At 41.6% G+C, this 22711-nt stretch overlaps 1 protein-coding gene across 2 annotated transcripts in view; it reads left to right on the top strand.

Moving 5' to 3' along the window:
* KLHL29 (kelch like family member 29) overlaps positions 1 to 22711 on the top strand; it is a 389609-nt gene that overhangs the window by 324801 nt on the left and 42097 nt on the right. For both annotated transcript variants that reach the window (XM_077175124.1, XM_054630052.2), the window contains 2 exons: positions 7709 to 7908; positions 14781 to 15040. In XM_077175124.1, the coding sequence (XP_077031239.1) occupies positions 7709 to 7908; positions 14781 to 15040 (460 nt within the window). The remainder of the gene's footprint in view (positions 1 to 7708; positions 7909 to 14780; positions 15041 to 22711) is intronic.

Consider the following 22711-nt stretch of genomic DNA (forward strand, 5'->3'; position numbering starts at 1 on the left):
ATAAATATCATTAAAAGAAATCAGATAGGAGTTGAGTAAGGGTTTGAGCTTTGAGGTTGATGAGAATATATTTTTTTATTCTGTCAACTTACTTTTAATCTTCCTTCCTATATAATCCCCCAGAACATGCTTGCATCTTTTATTTACCTTTAACAAATAGTAGCTCTCACCCAGGTTGTTTTGCCACTGAATTTGGCTGTCAGAGATAGTTGCAAACAAGGTAGATCCCACACTGTTAATAACTTGTCCCAGTTTTTTTGTTTCTCCACTATCACCTTGTGAGACGCAGTCTATTCTCAGTCCCTAGGAAGAGTCTAGGTCATGAAACACTGTTCTTCCAAGGGCACTTGCTATTCACTTCTTCATTCACTTGCCAGTCGTTTAAGCCAGCATCTTCAAACTCGTCATCTTCTTTCTTAAATCTCAGCAGGGAGCCAGATTTGTGCCTCTGACTGTGATCCCCGACACCGTAGCGTTACAGGCTGCTGCTGATCCTGCCTTTAGAAATGGTCCTGGCCAAGCATTTAGATTGTGTTCCATCAGTGAATGGCATTAAGGGTATATAGGAAACGTGGCTCCTTTGTTTGCTTTATTTTATTCTGGCCATGTTGTCCGTGAACAAAAGCGTTTGCTCTTAATCCCATTGCTCGTCTTGGTTTGTAATGATCATTTCTGTGATGGTGAATTAGCAGGAGCTGCTGGTGCGTGCCCGAGCTCACAGCCATTAATTTTCCTGATTTTCTTCTGATAAAGCAGGTGCAAACTGGCAGCATTTGACCCTAATAAGTTACACTAGTCTTTCCAGATTTTGTTTGCCTGGAACAAGGAACATTATTTGTATCAACATCCTGATAAAAAGTGAGCAAATGGATTTGTTGGGCAGGTAAATTTTCCTGACGAATTTGCAAGCCTGTGTTTAAACAATGTAATTTATTTAATCTTGTGATTTTACGAGTTCTTTATTGTAATCATACAATAGAACCATTACAGTACATGTTTTCTTCTCTCATGAGACAGATGGATAGTGACTGAGGCTCAAAGATAATGTTTATCTACAAGATAGAATAACGAAGGCAGAGATTTGCAAGTTAATACATTTTGAGCTGATAAAAAAATTCTAAAAGAGAAGCAATGCTGGGGTGTAGTTTTGGGGTTTTTTTTTAATCCTGTTTAATAAAACATTCAGTGACTTATGACATATGTATTGCAATGATGTTGCTCTATAAATGTCCCTTCCTGTCATCATTTACATGACTGATTACCTTGCAGCTGCATAAACTTGTATATCTCAGTAAATAACCTATTACCTCAGTATGCACATGTTTTTTGCTGCATGTTGGGGAAATATATGTTGTATGTTTGGGCATCTAAGCTTTTATATCTCATGAACCCATAATTACGATAAATCCAGATATTCAGTACAAAATACAACTTTCCATGTAGAGTACTGAGTCTGGTTTGTACATAGCTGAAGGCTGGCTATGATTTAACAATGTTTCTTTTCTACTTCTTCCAAAATACGTAAACATACTGGTTTTGAACCAATAATCACTCTGAAGACGATAAAAGAATCAAATAGTGGACAGTTAAAATGCAGCATCATTGCAGTCTCTTCTTTGCCTGAAGTTTCAGTGCTTTGAGGATTAAAGTAAAAAGTTAAAGTTCCACAATAAACAAGATGTTCAGTCTAAGTTGTGTCAACATGAGCAGCAGTTCCTAATGAGCACACAGCTAACAGACTCTTAAGCCTCATGAGAAGCTATCTACCCCAGTCTGCAGTCATTTCTTTGGTAATCAAAATAATTTGACAGAGATAAAAAGAAGTAGCTTTTCTTTGGTTAAGTGCTTCATCTTACATGGAAATCTTGGATTTCCTGTTTTCTGGAGTCCTAAATACTGTCCAGGGAACAAAGCAATTTAATTTGATTATTTTATTGTCCTGTCTATCTTGGTAGAAAATATGTAGCTGTCTTATAATGGGAAGACAATTACTTTAGGGTAAGCATTTATATTCCTGATTATGAAAACAAGCCAGCAAGATCAGCGTGTTGAGCTGATAGGGCAAATCCTGGAAATACGTTGGGGTGGAGAGGCCAAAAGGCAGCTGCGTGATGGGACAGGCCATTGCTTTGGTCCATGCAGGGAGGGACCAGCCCCTTCAGTCCAGGTGGAGCTGGAGCTCCTCCCTGCTGCCAGCAATCCTGCAGCCTCCTGTCAGCTCAAACATTTGCTTTTAGTGCATGAGATTCAGATCCCTGAGTTGTATAAAATCCTGAGCCATAGATAGTCAAAGACAACAATTTTTTTTTCCTTACACTGCCAGAACGAGTGTGTTCTCCTATTTCTTAAAGATAGATTCTGAGTGAAATATGAACAAAATTGAGTTTATATTATGGAGCCAGCTCCTTCCTGCTGTCTCCTGCTGGGAGAAGCAGGTAGTGGCAGTAGGCTCACAGGTGGACCTTGGAAAGGAAAAAGGAAACAATTACACACCAAGTCCCACTTGTCCAGGGATATAACAGTTCTAAATGCGTCTTTATTTTAAATGTTAATCATTTATTTCAGTGCCCTTTTGGAGCACAAAGCTTAAATATACGTCATACCTCTGAGTCTACGGCATGGTGAGTCATATGGCATCGAATGTAAATAGGTGTCACAAACTCTGTCAGTCCTCCTGTTCTCAACCAGGCAGCCTGGGTGGAAGCTGAACCAACTGTTCCTAGGCAGTAATGTACATTTACATAAAATGTTTCACATTTTTCATGTTTATTCTGTGCAGATGGCTCCATTTTGAACATCCAGAATTTGTTTTGACTTTGTGACTGTAGCTTGTAAACAGAGCGTTGGCTGGCATCTGCACTGGGTATAGGTAGCTTTTCGTATTTGATCTAAAATTGAGTGAAGCTGTAGCCAAACCATTAGTCAGTCAAAATAATGTTGCAAGCCAGTTAAAGGCAGCATATCCAAACCATGAGGGAAGGCTGAATGAGAGGCGGTAGCGCTGTCCATAAATTGACAAATTGATGCGCTCGCGATGTTTCACTTACACAGCTACTTTATCCAGCCTCTCAATGTGGCTTTGCAATTCAAGGCATCTCACTATTAAATGTTTTGAACAGAGTCACAGAGACATTCAGTTATGGGAACGTGTTGATACAAATAATGCACGAAAAATGCATAGATACACATCTATTTATAACTCAAGATGCAGAAAACTTCAGTTGCATCACTATTAAACATGAAAGCAGTATGGCTGATTCTTGTATGTGTGTATTACATGTTTGGAAATTATTTTCAAGGAAAAATAAATAGAAAAAATGTAGATTTCTCTAATTTTTCTTTTGTCAGTTTCACTACTAGATCTTGCAGATGAAGTATTAGGGTTATTTTTCTTGCTATCAGGTATTTAAACATTTTTTCTCTTTCCTATATATTAGTTAACAGAAAGGGACACTGATTCTGATTTGTTATTTGAGAGTGTAATCAAACCATCTTTTGCTTTCTAAGGGTTCCCTGTGCCTTTGTCTTCTCTAGTTGAAGCAATTTAGTTGAAGGATAAGCAGCCAAACTATGTTCAAAGGCATTCACTTGATTTTGTTGGATTTAATTATTCCAGACAATGCAGAATATTTTTCAGTAACTCCCCCCTTACCATTCAGAGCATATCTGTGCTTCCTGCTTATCTGCAGGTTCAGTTCTGCTTGCACATTGCTCAGGTCTATCACCTTGCTGGAGAAATACATGATTTGTAAATCTGAAAGAATTCCCCAACAGCTACCATAAAATTAAGCTGTTAAAGAGCTCTTGGAGCTTGTTTAAATGTAGACCTAAACAAATCTCTTTGCTGTTTAGCTCAAGATAAATCTTTTTAAAAGTCCTGTTCTAAATCACTTCCCAATTTTAATGAGTTTATATATCAGCCTTTGCCAGATTTTTACTGTAGCTTTTCTCCAAGATTATAGCCATGATAAAGTAAGGACTAAAATTGTTTATTATATATTATTCTTCAGAAGCAAAACTTTTTCCCCCAGAGGCTGTTGGGAGAGCTATTGATTTTCTGCCACAATGTGAAATGTGTGACCTTTATAATATGAGCAATGATTACAGGGCCAATAAAATGACATCATTCTGTTTAAACTTTAGAGTTCACCGGGCAAATAGCAGAATGTGCCACATTTAATGATGTCCATGGACGATAAGGGTGCATTGCCTGGCTTCAGGTGAGACTGAAACATGAAGGAGGCAGGCTCTCAATCCCCAAAACACCTCATGTTTGTTTGTTCCAGGAGTTGGGGAACAGGAGTGTATGTACCAGGTAGAACTGTGACTTTTCCCAGCTCTAAAGGCAGGAAGTCAGGGCTTTTCTGGTAACAGACTTCTCTAAATGTTTGCATTTACTGATGTCACCAACAAAACTCCTCCTGTTGTGACACAGGATGAGCTATTTGGGGAACAGCTCTATATATTGCTACAGATTTTCCCAAATCCACTGCATTTGCAGTTACAGGACTAAGTTCTATTTTTGTAATATGGCTTTAGCCACTTCATTGCATTTCCTCTAGAGGAGCTAAGAGAAGACTGTCCCAAATAAATGAATTCTAACTGCAGAGGGCATATACATTCTAAGATTTGTGAAAACAAGGAACACAGAAACCTTTATTCAGGCTTTGAGGGGGATGCTACAACCTGATTCACTGAAATCATTTCATAACGAAGTCTATGGAATTTCCCTTTTCAGTGACATCAGTCTGTTTCCTGGTGTTATGTTCTTCTTATCCTTCAGACATTTAATGTTTGATCATTAGGGCCTGCTTCAGCCAATTCCCTGCCCATTCTCCAGCCTCTACCAACCAGATCCCTGGCATGGAAGCCAGGGTAGCTGTGATTTCCCTGTGCAGGCTGAATCCAGCCTTTACTCAGTGTTTGATCCAGCCAAACATGGCGCCAAAGGGCTGCATGCTTAGAAAGCACAAGGAAAACAGCATAACACATTCAAGACATTGCAGAGGCAGGAATAGGGATAATTTTCTTTCCCATTTCTGGCTCATTGTGTAATATCAATAATCTCTGTAGCTTTGTATTATACTTGCCGTAAGTGGCTCTAGTGATTGATTAAACACCTTAGCTTTTCTTTGGCATTTAATCAATTGCAGCAGCAGTTTATTGCGCGGTGTATTACAAAGTAAAAGAGATTATTACTTAATTATTGTGAAAAATAGCAGCTTGCAGTTGTTGCTAGCATGGGTATGTGTCTGTGCTGACATTGGTGTCACATCATCCTTTCCTTGGTGCTCCTTGGTGCGATGGTGTGATTCCCAGCGGATCACGCATGGTCCTTCCCGAGGCTGGCACCAGCACAGTGCAAGTAGTGGCATTAAATAAAGAATTGCTTATGGTAGTCCCACAGTGCAAAGAGCCCGACTCTTGCTTGCTGGGTACCTCCAAACCTCCCTGAAATTTTAGGTGGTGTGTTTATTAACCAGCCCACATGAAAACAAGCTCACTGTCAGGTACAAACCCCTTCTGGGAGCAGTTCAGCAAGAATTACATTGGTACCAAGAGGTATTTGACAGCCCAGAGTGCAGCACCAGATGTATGTAAACTGGAGATAAATCAGATATGGGGCATATCATTGGGAGTGTGAGAAAGGAAAAAACCCAACATTTTGTGACATCCTCTTGAGGATCTAGGAAATGGCAATTCTTCTCTTTGCCACCAGAGGATTTCTGCCTCAGATGCAGAATTGAATTCATATGCAAGAGTTCTGTGGTGTGATAAAGCATAAGGATTTAGAGTAGCATAGACCTCTGTGCTTATAGGGGTACAATAGGTGTCACGATCAGTATGTGTTCTAAGCATCTACTTGAAGAATAGGGTCTAACCCATCTATGTTGCCACGAAAAGGGACAGTTCAGTATTTAGAATTTTAAAAATGGGGATTAATTCCTTGGTTTTCTCCTGACTCTGTGATCATAGCCAAGTGATTTTATCTCCTTGTACCTCAGTTTCCTCCTGTGAATGGGAGTAACCATTGTTCACTGCCTTAGAGAAGACTAAGAAATTAGGCACTGCTAGCTGCTCCTCCATTGAAAATGAAACCTCTTTAAAGTTTTGATCCGTCAGAGATTCACATGAATTAAAGCTGTGCCCTTGACTTGACCAGGGCTGGTCAATGAAGGACCAGTGACAAAGCATCCACTGCAAATTTTAAGCATTTCCCCAAATGATTTAGGTGTTGTTGGGACAGGTGGTTGGGGTGTCATGCGAGAAAAAACGTGAACCTCGTGTGTTGTTTATTTTTCCTCTGTGATGGCAGTAGAGGTCTGACCATCACCTTTCTAGGCATCTGTGTGAACCCAGGAGGTTGGTAGTGCTCGTGGTAGTCTCTGCTCACGCTTCAAGCTGGCGTTGCCTGTGAGTAGTGATGCTGTGGCCAGTCTGTATCTGTCGCGCTGCATCATGTGCCGGTTTTGTGTCACTCGTGCCATGGCTTTTGCAAGTACTCGAGCAGAACTGGAGCGAGCAGACGTTGACTGTCCAGTGACAAAAAGCTCATGTTTCTTTGAGAAGGTGCTGGATGGTCCTAACCATTAAAAGAGTTTATTTTCTTACTCCAACAGATTTCCCCTCCCCTCCTTGATGTTACCAAATTTATCATCACTTTTGTCTTTCAGGTGTAACCTGTCTTTAGTGTTGCAGACACATCAGCCATGCATTAAGAACTGGGCCCTTACTTTATAATTCAGTATGACTTTCTTTTTGTCCAATAATTTCACAAGCACTAATGCACACTTCAAATGCAGGAGATACTTTGATCCCCAAATTGTTCAGCACTTCATGCAGGAAAAACCATAGGCCACAGTCATGAAACTCCTAGAGGATGGCTGCTGGCTTCCTGTGGCAGAGCTGGTTGTTGTTTTCCCCCCTCTCCCTTCTTTGCTCTAACCATTTTGTCTGTCTAGCTTGTCTTGTATTCAGTTTTCAAAGCAATTGCCATGAAGGGCTTCCTTTTTTTAGTGCCTAAAAGGGAACAATAGATTTTTTAGAATAAGCATATATTATATTTGGTATGGCTGTCTGTGTACCACAGATATCATATTGATCATATCTGTAATTTAATATAACATACTGAGAAGTTCAAGCTAAATAGAAATTAGTAATTTTTATTACTATTTTTTATGAAAAGGTCTTTAAATGTATGCTTAAGTGTACATGACATCTAAAATTATTCTAGTGCTGGATTCTTGAAAAAGTAGATGACCTTTTCTCTTGAAATTGGCGAGTGGTTTTTCCTTAACAGTTACATTATGCACAGAAGATGAGATGTTAACCAAGATGTTAAAATGTATTGTTTCCCTTTGAAAGCTAATCCTGTTCCTCATTTTCATTAATGTTGAATCATTCATTTTCCTTTTTCTTTTGTTTTTCTTTCTTTTCCTTTCCTTTTCTTTTGCAACTGTTTTTGCATGAAAATGCAAAGTAGCAATAAAGATTTTTCGTAAGACTTGCTTTAAGACTCTTCTCTTTCAGATCCAGTTAAAGTTTTTAAGTTCAGTTATTTTAAAATTCATATTCTTCAGTTCCGTAAACAAAAATAATGGAGAAATATAATGAGGTGCAAAGCGATTTTCTAGCCCTCACTAATCAATAAATGCCAATAAAATGGGGATGGTGTAATGTCCATAATTTAATTGTCTGCTGTTACCAGGTCACCACGAGACAGCAGCAGAAGCGGGGAGAAGCTGGAACTGGCCATGTCCAACCTCACTGCGGATGTCCTGGAGTTACTCCTGGAGTTTGTTTATACAGGTTCTTTGATCATAGATTCAGCCAATGCAAAAACACTACTGGAAGCTGCCAGCAAGTTCCAGTTTCATACTTTCTGTAAAGTCTGCGTTTCATTTCTAGGTAAGAATCATTGCATCTAGTGAGCTTTTAAAATCTTGTGTTAAGGTTTATAAACCTGTCTTTGAACAACTCTTGAAAGATAATGAAGAAACCCAAGATGAAATAGAGTAAAATAAAGTAAAACAACATTAATTTGGTTTGTGATTTGAATTTCCAATGCTGACATGATGGCCAATGGAAAATGGTCTAGAGAAGTATAGTTTGTTGCGTGAGTGGCAACAGCTTTCACATCTTCTATAACCTGTTTTGTTGAATCTTGTTCCACTCTTGGAATCTCGGTGACATTTTGTTTCCCAGAGGATGATCCGTGCATAGATATCAGGCTGTAACACACAGGTTACTTATAACTGTGACAGCATATTTTGGGTTCTACACTAGGCCAGCTTGGTCAAACACCAGAAGAGTTTGGACATGGGCTCCAATGGAGGAAGAACTCCTGCAAATCTGCCAAAAAATTAAGGACTGCATTGCAATAGCTGCAATTTTCTTGCATTTGTGAGAAAGTCCTTCTTTATATGTCCAGTGTTCCAGATTGAATGTTCCTGGGGTTTGTTGCTGCATACAGAGCTATGGCCTAATGTCATCACAAAGGTGGGTAGAAGGAAAGGTTGCTGTGCCCACTCCTGGTAACTGGTGTGCCCTGTGTGCACAGGGAGAACTTGTCTCAGTGAGTGTCTACAGAGCAACATCTTTGCCAGTGCCTCAGTCCATCCTCTCATGGACACAAGAAATCCATTCTTCTTGCCAGACTTACCATGTCATCCTGCTCCTTCCACTTTCCCTCTGCTTTCCAGCAGAGGGTATTTCAGAACAGTCCAAGATTTCCAGCTCAGCTAAGCTTTACTGGCCAGAACAGGAACCAGACAGACCTGGCATGGCAGAAGGGGAGACACAACTGGAGCTCAACTGAAACACAATGGTTCAAATTCCTGCCTGTACCACAAGCCACTCCTTCACTGTCATAGCTGTAATATCAGTTAATAAGACAGTAATAATTTTAAAATTAACATAAATTTATTAATACCAAAAAATTGATCTTGATGTCATATGATGTACTTCCCAGGTATAAGTACCAGATAACCTTTTTTGACATCTGATTTATGCTTGGGCTTCCTCAACTTCCATCTTGGTGTGGGAGGCATTGTTCTCTCTGAAGCCCAAATAAATTGTAGGTATTCCCAGGGCAGTTCTCATTTGAAATTCACATCTACTATTGCAGAATGTGGAAAATGAGACTTTAGAAAATTTTATGCTCAAAAAACAACAACAAAAAAACCTCAAATGAGTCCAGTTTACTGTTGTGTTAATTTTCACTGCTAAGCCAGCCTACTGGCAAGATGAGTGGTGTGACTAGGCTGGTACAATGCAGGCATCAGTAAAGAATTCCTGGCATTGTAGACTTCTTTCCAACTTTTTATATGCCCCTTATTTCAAAGTCTGTTCCAAAATGGGGAGCCTACTGGTGATGTGAAATTTATGCTTTGCAATCCCACCATGTAGACTGTGCAATTTGAATGAGGCTCTGGCTCTGGCATTGCTTGCTCCCAGCTTCCCTTCACCAGCTTTTTACAGTGATTAGATCTTACAGCCTTTCCAGAAATGCAGGATGTGTTTAAGTTTTGATATCACTGAAGATTCAGCCACAAAACCAAAATACATTCATTTCCCTGAATCACTGTGAGAGTTCTCTTTTCTGATAGTTAATATTTTAATTCAGTGAACCATGTTATGGTGTGAAATAGTAGAGTTGGTTATAAGTTCAGTGATATATGGAGAGTCACTGGAACTTTGTATTCTCATTTGGAGAATTCACGGAGTGTAATTGCTTATTTTTATTTATAGCTGTGACTTGATTGCACTACAGAGACAGCAGAGCATTTGCCATCTGAAAAGTTTAGGGAAAAGCATTTTGTCTTCTCTGTGGCTGTGTTTTTATTTTTCACCTCAGCCACCTCTGTGCTATACAAAGCAAAAATATGGTAAAAATCAGGGGTTTTTTCCTGCAGGGCTTCTGGAGGGGTGACCAGTATAAACAGTGAATTTTTCCCATCAGTCCATGTCTAAATAGGAAGAGAAGGGAAGTTCAAAGTAAAAGCCCCAAATTATTAAGTCTGTTCAGCGTAGCACAGCACAATCTCTGAGGAAATTTGGGTCATCCTTTTTCAGCCATGAAGATCCAGGAGGATCCTGTCATGGTGATGTCCAAACAGCTTTTGTGTCTCTACCCTGGGCCTCTCAGCAGCATAGGGCAGAGGTATCCCAAATTTTCATGCACTTTTTGGTGCAAAGATGTGGCAAAATATGTCAGGGAGGTAGTTTCTTTCAATGGGAGATTTCCTAACTGGCTTCCCTGGGATAATTATAGCCATGTTCTCTTTCTTCCTCACATGCTGTCTCCTCAACTTTTGTCTAGACCATGAGAAATGAGAACAGTTTTGTGCTTACTGATGCAGTGATGGTGACAGGTTCATGCAGGCATCATATGATAACTGGGCAAATGTTTGCAAACTGGTCAGGATATCATAGGTATTTCCTCCACCCACATGGCTGAAGACTTAAAGCCTTTTCTTATTTTTGATATTTGTTTTTTGCTATCATCCTAGTCATGGCTAGACTTGGGTTTCAGGTGATTCATCAGTATCATGGTTTCAGTCCGTGGTGCATGGACACCCATCAAAGGAGGAAACACATTCTGAGCTTTACTTCAGCCTGCTGCTGATAAAGTAAAAGTATTCATCCTTAAGCCTAAAGAAGCTGGTGGAACCTGGTAGTTTCATGGGCCAGATTAGGAAAGAGCAGGAGCTCTGAATTTTCTTAGTCTCCTGAGCAAAGAGCACAGAATCAATGTTTGGAAAGATTATTAGAGGAAGCAATGAGAAAAAACTGAACAATGGACCAGTGATGGGACCTGTATTCCTCAGGCACCTGAGGAAAAAAGAGGCCTTTATGGTCTTTAGGAATTCAAGAGAAAGTATTATGGGCAATTATTTTATTCATCCAAGGTGGAGAATTTTGATCCAGCTGGAGACCTGCACTGCCCAGCCGTGGAGGAACCCTAATATATGCACTTCATATAAACCATATATCAACTTCAACTATATCTGGAGATGGGAAGAAGGAAGAAGACTCTCACAGGGAAGGGAAATATTTTGGACAATTCATTAGACAATGAATGCATCTGATCGTCTTCCACCTATCCCCCATCTTCACATGCTTTTTGACATTAGTAGGAATACCTGAGGAGTAAGTTTCCCATCAGAATGTACACAGAGGATCACCAGGAAGTGCACATTTTGTGCTGATTTTAGTAATATCCAAATCATCATCTAGAAAGCATCTCTGAGTGAAAATACAGTGCTTAATGCACACAAGAGGGGGTTTACAACCACCACTGAGCTTCCATCAAACTGTTACCACAATCTCACTGAGTAACCCTTCTTGCATACCATTTATCTCTGGTGTTATCTCACGTCTCCCCACTCCCAGAAGTGCAGTTGGAGCAGTCTGCTTGGCTGATTGTCTCCTGATGATGCTGCACAGGATCGTGCTCCAAAGTCACATCTAACACAGTGGAAAATACCAGCTGCTGATCTGCATTATTGTGGCACACGTAGCAACAAATACGCTATCCAGCACTGTCTCAAACCAGAGAGAACCTACTAGATTGCATCTGATATCCCTAAAGTCCACTCATGACTTTGTTATAAACTGTCCTTGAGCATTGGGAATAGCTTAGTAGTCAGCATTTGTGTTCTGAACAGAGACAAGGAGAAACTTCAAAAAAAAGTGTTGCTACAAGCCCAGTGTCACTGTGGCAAAACAACAATTATTGTAAACATGCCAGTGTCCAAAGGAACTCGGCTCAGGAGCAGACAGAGCAGAACTGGTCCTTAGCTGTCTTTGTCATGCCAGCATTGACAAGTACCCCTAGACTGCAGTCATTTGGGATGAGCTGTATTATATAGCAGAAGTCTATATCTGAGTAGTCATGCAGGGTCCCTTTATAGCCAGTGAAGAGTAATAGACATTGGTAAGGCAGGGTTCTGCTCATTCTGGAGTCATCATCCAAAATATTACCAGATTCATCCAGAATATTACCAAATTGTTACTTGGAATTGCTTGTTTATGGGTGTGCAGGGATATAATTGTGTCATGGTTTGACATTTCAAACCAGGACAAATTGTGAATGCAGAGTTGCACGACAACTGAAGTTGAGAGACAACGAATCTTGCTGCCAAAGTTTTAGTCAGAACTGAAAAATGGGGGGATGAGGTGGTGTCTTTATGTTCATAGGACAGAGATTTTCCATATCACCTACAGCTGTTGTCCTAAGGTCTGTCTTCCTCACCAGCAGTGAATCTCTCTAGTTCACATGCCAGTCCTCATCTTAAACAGATGTTGCTGTGCCCACCTTGCTGTGGTTCTCATCACACAGAAGGGAAGTGCAGAGAAGTGTGACCTGCACACCAGCCTCCTGCACATCCCCTAATCCCACATCCCACATCTCCCTGGGACCCCTCTCCTCAGGGCCTCACAACAGTTCCTGAACCAGACAAGGGCATCACTGGAATCTGCCACTGAGGGGTTTCTCAGGGAAGAGGAGGGAGTAAAGCTCCAGGGGCCAAGATGGAGCTGCTTGGACCAGTGTACCAGGCTGCATCAGGAACCCACTGTTCTTAGAGCTAGGGAAGCTTGTCCAGATCAGAAGAAATCAGTTGTGAGCAGTTTTTTCTGCTGCACACCACAGGCTCAGCTGGAAATGTTGTGGGGATCTCTCCTGATAGAGGCAAAACCAGTCCTCTGAAGAGAAAGACTTGAAAGTCTTTACCATGATGTGCTGCTTAATGAGTCCAAATTGATTATTCCCTTCATTATTAACCCCTGAGGATAAGGTGGAACAGTGGCAGATTAGCCTTTGACTTGAGAGTTTGCCAAGAAATTATAAGAGTTTTGGGCTCTGTTAGATGATTACTCTTCCCCAAGCCGTATGTACACCATGAAACTGTGCCAGCAGACAGAAGCAAGGAATCTGGAAGATGTTTTTGGTCTTTTGGGGGTTTTTGTGGTTTTTGGTTTTTTGTGGGCTTTTCTTTTCTTTTCTTTTCTTTTCTTTTCTTTTCTTTTCTTTTCTTTTCTTTTCTTTTCTTTTCTTTTCTTTTCTTTTCTTTTCTTTTCTTTTCTTTTCTTTTCTTTTCTCTTCTCTTCTCTTCTCTTCTCTTTTCTTTTCTTTTCTTTTCTTTTCTTTTCTTTTCTTTTCTTTTCTTTTCTTTTCTTTTCTTTTCTTTTCTTTTCTTTGCTTTTCTTTTCTTTTCTTTTCTTTTCTTTTCTTTTCTTTTCTTTTCTCTCCTCTCCTCTCCTCTCCTCTCCTCTCCTCTCCTCTCCTCTCCTCTCCTCTCCTCTCCTTTTTTCAAGAAAAAAAATTGGTACCTTTGGGCTTCATAGCTATCAGTTTACACCCCATCTCTGGGCAGTCTTTGAGTGACAAAATCTACTGACAGCAAACAGTGTTGCTACTGCAGTCAGCTTGAGGAAATGGGCTCCTTGGAGTCAATACAATCAACTGATGCAAAATGAGATAACCTAGTTTTGAGACTGCTGGATCTGTAAAAGAAAATAAGAAGAGTTGGGAGGGGAAGAAAGCAAAACAAACCCACAAAACTCCTTTTCTCAGGTCAGGTTTAAAAAAAATAGGAAAAGGTGGTTCATAATCCCATTTTATTAAAAGCCAAATATAGATAGTGTGCAGGTTTTCAATCTGATGAAGGCAGACACTGGGTGTAGGGAAGAATCCCTGAGCATTTCCAGCAGAAGCAATCTGATGAGAGTTTTGTTTGAAGAGATATGGGGCTATTGCACATTCTTGTCCAATGCTCTGTCACAGTGCACTAGGATATGACACTGCCAAATGTGATTGACTTCTCTGACAGCACCGGAGCCTGCCACTGGTACCCATGCCTTTGTGACCTATTGCAGTCTCACTCTTATTACTTTCTTCTTTTTCAGTTCTATATCTTAAAATAATATGTTCTTCTTATTAGTAGTGGCTTGGTTAACAAAAGCTGCAAAGAATCTGAGAGTTCCTCTTATAAATGTCTAAAATTGGTGGGTTTTTTCTTCAAAATAGCTGGAAAGAAAAAAAAAATACAGTCAAATGTATGGTGTAGCACACTTCTAAGGCAAAGCTACACACTGTGCTGCTGCTTCTGTTTGCTGGGAAGGAGATAATGCTGTCTCCACTGTGCATGATTTTCTTTGAAACCCACTACACAACGTTTAACAGAAGGCGTTAGTATAATCTGTGTTTTGCATAAGGGATGTCATCACATTCAGCAGCAACAAAGTTCCTTTGAAAAAAAAAAAAGAGGGGGGAGGAATTTTTTTTTTTTTATTTGAAGTAGCTTAGTAGCTGAACAGGGCAAAAATTATCATAAAGTGACTGCAGCATTCTCAGAAATGTCCTTAGTGCTGTTTGCATATATTCTTAAGTGTCTGCACTGGCGTTTACATCTTTGCTGCTCCTTAAAGCAACATTGTAGGCGGTGGGAACAGCAGCAGTCTCTTGGCTGGGTTCCCATCCCTTGGGAAGCCCCAGATACTGTTATGTCAGTAGGTTTCCCCAGTGCTTTGTGGAGGCTTACACAAAAAAGCAAACTCAGAAAGTGCATTTCTCTCCCCATCTCCAACTCACCTTTTGTACTTTAATCCCCAATTCCAAATTAACCCAGGGTGCTGCTTCTAGTTAACTCCCTGAAATTAATTAGGGTTGGAGGTTTGTCCATGACACTGATTTTTCTCATGATCTTGGAACAAATGTGAATCTTGCTTTTAATAATTCTCAATTGCCTTTTTTGTTTGTTTTTTGCCCTTTTTAGAAAAACAACTGACTGCTAGCAACTGCTTAGGAATATTAGCCATGGCTGAAGCCATGCAGTGTACTGAACTATACAACATGGCCAAAGCTTATGCCCTGCAAATTTTCCCAGAGGTGGCAAACCAAGAAGAGATCCTTAATATCTCCAAAGATGACTTCATTTCCTACATGTCCAATGACAGCCTAAACACCAAAGCAGAGGAGCTGGTGTATGAAACAGTGATAAAATGGATTAAGAAGGACGCCGCCATCAGAGCTCAGGTAAAAATAATCTCAGCAGCCTCACTTTGCTCCATTTCCATTAATGTCTCTTTTAGAATAGAAACCATCTTCATGCAATTTTAACCACACGAGTGTGTGGGAGATGGGATGGGCAGTTCAGATAAAAAAAAGACAAAGGGAATGCAGGCTATGCACAAAATGTATGTAATTTCAAAATCTGATCCCTACATCTGATCATTTAGGATGAAAATCTCATTTGTGACATGCATGGTACAAAGTTGTTGACTGTAGGCTCAGTCAGAGATAAATTGAGAAGAATTACAGTTTTGTGAGATGCTGCTTTAAGGGGATGCATTTTAGTAACAGCAGGAAATAAAAAATCTGTCAGAAAATCTGTATTTCTTTTGATGCCACATACTAAATGAGTATAACTCCAGTTCATAAAATAAAGATTCTGTATGTTTATTGGCTGCTTGAGTTTTATGTATTTATTAGAGTTAGCCTTTCCTCTGCCATATGAGTTATGCAGTCTGCTCTTGTCTAAAGAAACTGAGTCTGTAACTTTCCTGCCGCTGTCTCGATATAATGCTAGATACAGTGAGGAGGCTGGTGAGTGTCCTTGGGACCAGAAGTCATCCCTGGTGATATCTAAATACCTGCTGCTTGCCTTGAGTCAACTCTGTGGTCTGAACCCCAAACCTCTCCATTTTGAGGCCAGTTCTCTGCACAGACCCCATAAGGGGAAGATTGTTTTCCCCTTCTTTGGAGGCCAGAGTTGTTTCTGTTGACACCCAGTCACAGTTTTGGCTGTCTTAAGGTGGACAGTTGCTCATGGACCCCACTGTATCTCAGGGAGGCACTTGGCCGTGTTGCTGATGCCGTCTCACATTGTGACAATCTGTACCTTCTTGACTGAAATGTGAATTCAAGCACCTGAACATGCAGTTGGATGTTAAATGTGTCATTGGATGTGGTCCAGAGCAGCTGCACATCCTCACCTCACCTCTGAAGTGGGAGAAATAGTAATTCCTGCTCTCCCCAGGCTGCTGGATAAGGGCGTTAAGGACTTATGCCTTAATGGGGTTCTGCATGCCAGGCCAAGCCTTGCTGCCTGTGCTGTTTCACCAGCTGAGCTCCTGGTCCTGCCAGAGCCTGCAGCCCCTGGAGCCTCACTGCTGCCCTGTGTGCCCAGGAGCTGTGGCTCAGCAGGACAGTCCTGTGTTGGGGTTCCACCCCAGCTCTGACCACCTCCTCCATGTGTCAGCAGTGCCATTTAGCATTGCCCAACGTTATTATTGCCTAAAACATTCACACAGAACCATGGATTCACTGAAATTCATGCCTTTTTGGCACTTGCTGGCCTTGAAAAACACACTGTTTTAGAGTGTTTCCCTGAGTGCTTGAAGTTGGATGGCTCTGTGCCACTCTGAGCTTAACACAACCTCAGGGACTGTTCCCAGGGAGTTCAGGAGCCCTGTGGCAGGAGCCTGTTTGCCTGGTGCCAACAGAAGGTGTCACTCACCAGACAGTCTGGGTTATGTTCTCAAAATTGTGGTTTTAAATATTTCCTTCTGCATCCTGCTGAGGCAATGTTGGGAATTTGTTTTTTTAAGCGGTGGTTTTTCTTGCTGCCACCACTGCCATCCCCTCCTCTCTTCCTTTCGTGTTGCAGTGAGTTGCTTTTCTGGGGTTTTTCTATTCCCAAGTTTCCTTGCCCTCTGCCCTGGTTCTGAAGTGCTTTTTGTAGTTTATGATGGCAGTTCTATTTGCTTCTCCAAATTTCTCTGTGGTGCTTTAGTTTCATGCATTAGTTTACAGGAGCTTTTAATTTTTAATTTGTATTTATCCAGAGATAAGGGGTTTGAATAAATTACTCTTAAAGATTCCAAGAAGAAACTATTTTCCTGCCCAACCCTACCACTAAGCTAGTTTATTTAAATAGTAGCTCTCACTTTTCTTAGTACTCTGTGCACTGCTTGATCTATTATAAAGCTCTTAGTTAAATAGGTACTTATTTTTTAAAAGTAGGAGTTCACATTTACCATGAAAAGTACCATCTTTACAGTAATGACTTCTGCATTTTCAGAGCCTGGGAACAAATATCTTCCATGGTGCATAGGAGGGAAGATAGACCGAAAAGATCTTATTTCTAATGAAGATGATGATGAATAAAAATTTGTGCATGATATGCAGCACGGCCCACCATGCCAAGAACTGCCCAAGCTCCTGTGAGATGCACAGGCTACTCAGAGCTTTGCAGAGCTGGGCAGCTGTGGCAATACTGAACACAGGATGAACCTTCCTGCAGGAGCTGTGCATGGATATTTTTATTTTATTCACATTTTGGAGATAGATTCTATGAGCTGCCTTTAGACTCTTTGGGGTGGAGGACACCAGGACTGTTGGGGTGTCCTGGGAGGGTTGATGGATGCCATGAATTGCAGCAGTCCCAAGACATCACTCCAGCTCTACTGCACTCATCAGGTGACCCGGTCTGGTTTTATTTCTCACTCCCAGAAGTTGTGCTGGCAGTTAAATCCTTCCAGGCATGGATTTCCAGAGCCCTTTGCTCCATTGTCTCCCCATCTCCCTCTACCTTGACAGTTCAGGCTCTATTGTCACATTTTTATTCTCAATAGCTCCAATGGCAGGTAACTAAAATGCCTCTTTGGCAGCTTCTTCCAAGTCCTGCCTTGGTGATTCTCCCAAAGGTGGAGGTCTGGCACAAACGGGAAAGGGCTGTGCTCTTCATCTCACCTGCATGTCCATCTTCCCTGGCAAGCCTGGCAGGGGCTCTCTCAGCAGAGACATCCCCACAGAGGAGCTTCTCTCTGAATCAGCACCCTCTGCCCCCAGGGCAGCTGCAGCTCTCCAGAAGTCCTGGTGCTGCAATGGCTTTGTGTCACTCTGCAGTGCCTGGGGACAGTAAATCTCACCACTTGTGCTCCCCCACTGCAGCCTCATGCCGTGCTCTTACAACAACTTATCCATCACTGCCTTCCCTCCTGCCCGATCCCCTGCTGAAAGCCTCTGGGAAGGAGATTTTCAACAGAGCCTCCTGTTCTCCTGGAAAGGCGTTGTTTGCTGTCTACCTGCTCTCCTCTGCCGTTCTAAAAGCTTTTCTTCAGATGTCTGACTGTTTCTGCTTTTGTTAATTCTTTCCCACCAGGCTGGAGGGCAGTGACAGGGAAGGCAGCAGGATTTTCTTGGAAGGCAAGTTGAAAAGCTGTGCTCTGGCTGATGTTTAATGGTGCACATTGTGCTCATATGAACAGTGCTCATAAAAGTGCTCTGTGGCATTACAAAAGACAGCACCTGAGCCTTGTTACAAAGAGAGAACAGCAGTGCTTTAAGGGTTGCTGATCATCTGCATAAGACAAAGAGGCAGTTCAGAGAGTGATGTGTTATACCAGGATTTGGTAAATAATTGTATCCCCCTAGCATGTTGGAGCAGTGCCCCAGCTCACATGGTAACATTTATGAAGCTGGCTTATTGCTGATGGTAGTGCATTTTAAAATTGGTCTGGCCAGAAAAAGCAGCCTGTGAGGTGAGGTCAGGACTAGTAGGTAATTTCTAGTGGACACAGAGCACTGGTTGCAGGAGTCCTTCTGATTGCTGGCACTGAGTGCAGAGCCTGCATTGACTGACACATCTGGGAAAGCTGAATCTACTCTTTTTTTCCTATTTATTTCTCTTCTTGACTGATGGATGAGATTGTAGGGTTTATCCTAACAGTTATCCCCTTGATAAGCTTATTACAACTCCAGCAAACTCATGCAAAAAAATAGATTGCATAATGGAGGCTTTGCTGTCTGAAGCCAGCACAGTCTGAGCTGCCCAAACAAGGAAAGATTTCTGCCAGGCCCCACACAGTCTTCACCTGGGCACATCCCCCAGCTCTCTGCATGGCCTTGGGCAGGTTGTTTCACCTTTCTGCTCCCATTTCTTACCCTGTAAGCTGGAGGGAAGTGATGTCTCCCATGAGGGCTGTTGGGAGGATTCAGTGGATAATGAGCCACACTGTCCACAGGTACTGACGACTGCCAAAGCTGCTCAGAGTCATGTCCAGCGTCCACATGGGATGGGAAGGATGGGAAGTTGCTGGATGCATAGTAATTTGCTGCCTGTCCAAACCATAGACATCCCAAAGCTCACTGCAAACATTCCCACTTTCTCTTCCAAGTCCAAATTTGTATGTTTACTCTGAGATAAAAAAACACACTACCATGTTTATTAATGACAGAAAGCCTGGCAGAGTCCCCATTGCATGAAGCTTCCCTCTCACTGTGAGGAGGGACAAGACATGAGGAGAGGGCAAATATTCGAACAAGTTGCCCAGAGAAGGGCTAGAAGAGAGGCAGATACTGCAGTGATGAATGAAGGACAAGAGGCTCAGCTGAATGACATCCACCTTTCGTAGCACTCTGCAAGGATAAAATGATCAAAAATGTTAAAAATGTCAAAAATGTTAAAAATGATCAAATCGGAAGCCAAATTTATAAGAAAATTTAGCAAAGATTTATTAGATCATCAGCAAAACAGAATTTTGAAAAAAAACCAACCACCACAGCCAAGGCAGCGTCAACCCCAGGATCGGCGCTGGGTGAACCTGGATCAGACCAACAGTGTCAGAGTCTCCGCTGTGGTTCACCCCGACTGCTTCTCGCAGCGAGCTTTTATATAAGTTTTTTTTTTATATAAGGCAGTTTGTTCTGCCTGCGGCAGAGATGACCAAATGTTCCTTTGTGTCCTTTCACATGCAGAACCGGGGCCATACATGTGCAGGGGTAGACAAAAGTCCAGTTCCAGGTGTCCAGATGATGTCAGAGCAGTCAGGAGAAGTCAGTATTCACATGTAAAGGGTGGCACGGTAGTAGATGCAATCTCCGATGAGCAGATCACTCTTGAGTGGCCCGGACATTCCAGGGAAGTCAGTGATAGTGGCCCAGGGAGGTTCCATTCATATGTTAACTGGCTTGATGTTATTATATTATTTTAACTTGTTGTCTGGGAACTAATTGAATAAAAATAAGGCTCTGCTCCCTGACAGGGTGGTCAGAGACATAGCTTGGATTTTACAATATTTTATACATAAATAGCATGAATTTTCTCTACCATATACTACAATACCATCATGTGCCCTTTTCCCAAACCTTTAAAATCTTGGTGACCAGCAGCAATGCAAAATGTCTCCTCCATAAAGGCATTAACAAGCTTTTTATGAACTTGAGTCCTCAGAGGCAGATTTATCTAAACAGCATCTTCATGGTGTCTGAGAACCAGAGATGCGTAGACAAATTTGAGGTAATTTAGAGAAGAGCAACACAAATGATTAAAAGACTGAAGGAACTGATGTGAGAAAAAAAAAGATTAAAAGATGTGAATATGCATGACTTGGCCTAATGACAGCTAAAGAGGGATAAATGTCTACAAGTGTTTGAAGCCCCAGGGAGGGGGTTTGCCTGGAAGGATGCATGGGAATAACAACAGTAAGGACCAGTGGGTTGAATTTGAGACTTGGCAAATTAGTCTAACACAAAGCCCACCTGTAGGCTCTGTATCTGTCAGTGAGGGTAAGGAAAAGTGATGGAGAGAAGGAGAAGAGGATTTATGTCAAAAAAGCTACAAATGCCCATGAGCTATATTTTGGCAGTGATGGAGAGTGGCAGTTTGAAGGCAAGATGCTAGAGAGGAGAAAGGGTTGGTGACTGTGAGAGAGCACGTGGAAGATACCTTATTTCTCAGGCACATTTTAAAGAGCCTCCATGCAGAAGAGCAGTTTGCTTCAGGAAAATGGAGAATCTGACAGGTAACAATGTCAATTCCAACTCTGCTCTGTGATGACAAGGAGGTAATGATAGAAGCTGATGGCCAATACCAGCATGTACAAATTACTTAGTTCATCATAAGAAATTAATTAATCAATCAATGTACTCAAGGGCATAAAGTTTCAGAAAGAATGGTGGAATAAATATGAAAAAGGATGCTTCCAAGGGAGCCTAAGTGAATTAGGCACTAACGCTCTGTAACACTTCAATTAGGCTTCTTTGAAAAGCCCACACTATCCTGGTGCTTTGAAATCCATTTGTGGGAAGAGCAGACAAATACAGAAAGATGCCATAATGAAAGTACAAGAAGCTTCAATTTCTCTGAAAGTGAAAAATGCAAGGTTGAGCAGTAACCCCTGTGATTTCCTGGGGATGGGCTGCTCAAAGAGCTCCAATTTGAATGAAGCTTTTGCAGACACTCAGCTCCCATACGAGCTTACAGAGGGAGAAGAAAAGGCAGCAGCAGAATGGAATCAGTCCAGGAACATGCCCTTAGCTATATATTGGAGGAAGAAACTGCATTAAATAACAAAGAGAATGCAGGTGACATAAGCAGCTCCTGAAATTCCCTCTCTACTGAACTTTTAAGTTTTTTTAAAGGGATACCCTTGACAGAAAATCTGCAGAATTATTTCTCTGAAGTTAATTGGTTTGAGGAGCTCCCTTGTCTCTCAGTCTGATCAGTCTCTTCATTTGTGGCTTTTCCAACACATTTTTCTGTTTTTTACAAATCTTTCTTTGCTGTTGCTGAAGCAACGGCCTCACAAAGACCCACATCCTCAAGCAGCTCCTCACAAGTGCTCCCTTGCCTTGTGCTGAATGTGGCCCCAGCATTCAGGACCAACCTCCAGAAACAAAATCATTTTATATTCTAGTCAAAAAGCATTTTAGAGAGTTATGGCACATGGATTCACATGCCAGTGTATTGTAGGGACAGAGAAGTTTACTTGGTTCTATGAAGCTCCTGAGAAGCTGCAGCTGGTTTGTTTTTGGCAATGTGCATTTGAGGGGCGTTGTTTGCTGTGTTTGAATAGGTGACTGCCCATAAGCAAAATAAACACCACTTACCCTTGGTATCATCTGGGGGAACTTCGAGGGGTTATTTCATAGAGTTTAGTCAGCAAGCTAGAGAATGCATGGTAAGAGTGAGGCTTTTTTTAATCCTTATCAGGCACATTCCAAATATGATGGATCAGTGATTTATCTTCCTGTGCATTTAAAAGCCTATCATATTACTTCTGGAAATACCAACCTGAGAGCTGCTTTGCAAACAGGAGAACAGGACAGCCGCTCGCTGGTGACATTACAGTGTTTAGTCAGCTGTGCTGCCATAAAGATGTCATGTTGAAACCTGATTGCAGGAAGACAGAGGGGCTGCTCTTTCCTTCTTGCTGGGCATGAGATTTATGCACATGGCATCCTGCCACCGAGCCACCAGCTGAACCCAATGCCTGCAAACCAGATTTTCTGCTGCATGTTTATCTCATGATATTAGGAGGCTGTTGGCTGACATGCTACCAAGCCTTTGGGTTTAATCTGAAGGCAGCATTGCAATTCCAAGAAGTCAATGTGGGTGATTAGTAAGTACTCCAAGCGCAGCAGAAAGCTTAGTTGAGCTTGGATATGACCTTGGGTGTAGGAATGTGCAGGAGTTTGCTGAAACACAGTGTGTCTTTGTAATACCCACGGGTTAAATATATCGAAGCAAGTCCCTTCATTAGCAAGTAGCAGGGAAAATCTAGCAAAAAAACACTTCTGAGAATGGCAAAGCAGTGTACCAACAGCTTTGGCTTCCACAAATCAGCCAGTTCCCTGTTGGGCTTGCATTTGGCAACTCAGAGATGGCAGTATTTTGAATATCAGGTTGGGTGAGCTGTGGGG

Source organism: Agelaius phoeniceus, chromosome 3 (assembly GCF_051311805.1).
Source record: "Agelaius phoeniceus isolate bAgePho1 chromosome 3, bAgePho1.hap1, whole genome shotgun sequence".
In the NCBI taxonomy this organism is placed as follows: Eukaryota; Metazoa; Chordata; class Aves; order Passeriformes; family Icteridae; genus Agelaius; species Agelaius phoeniceus.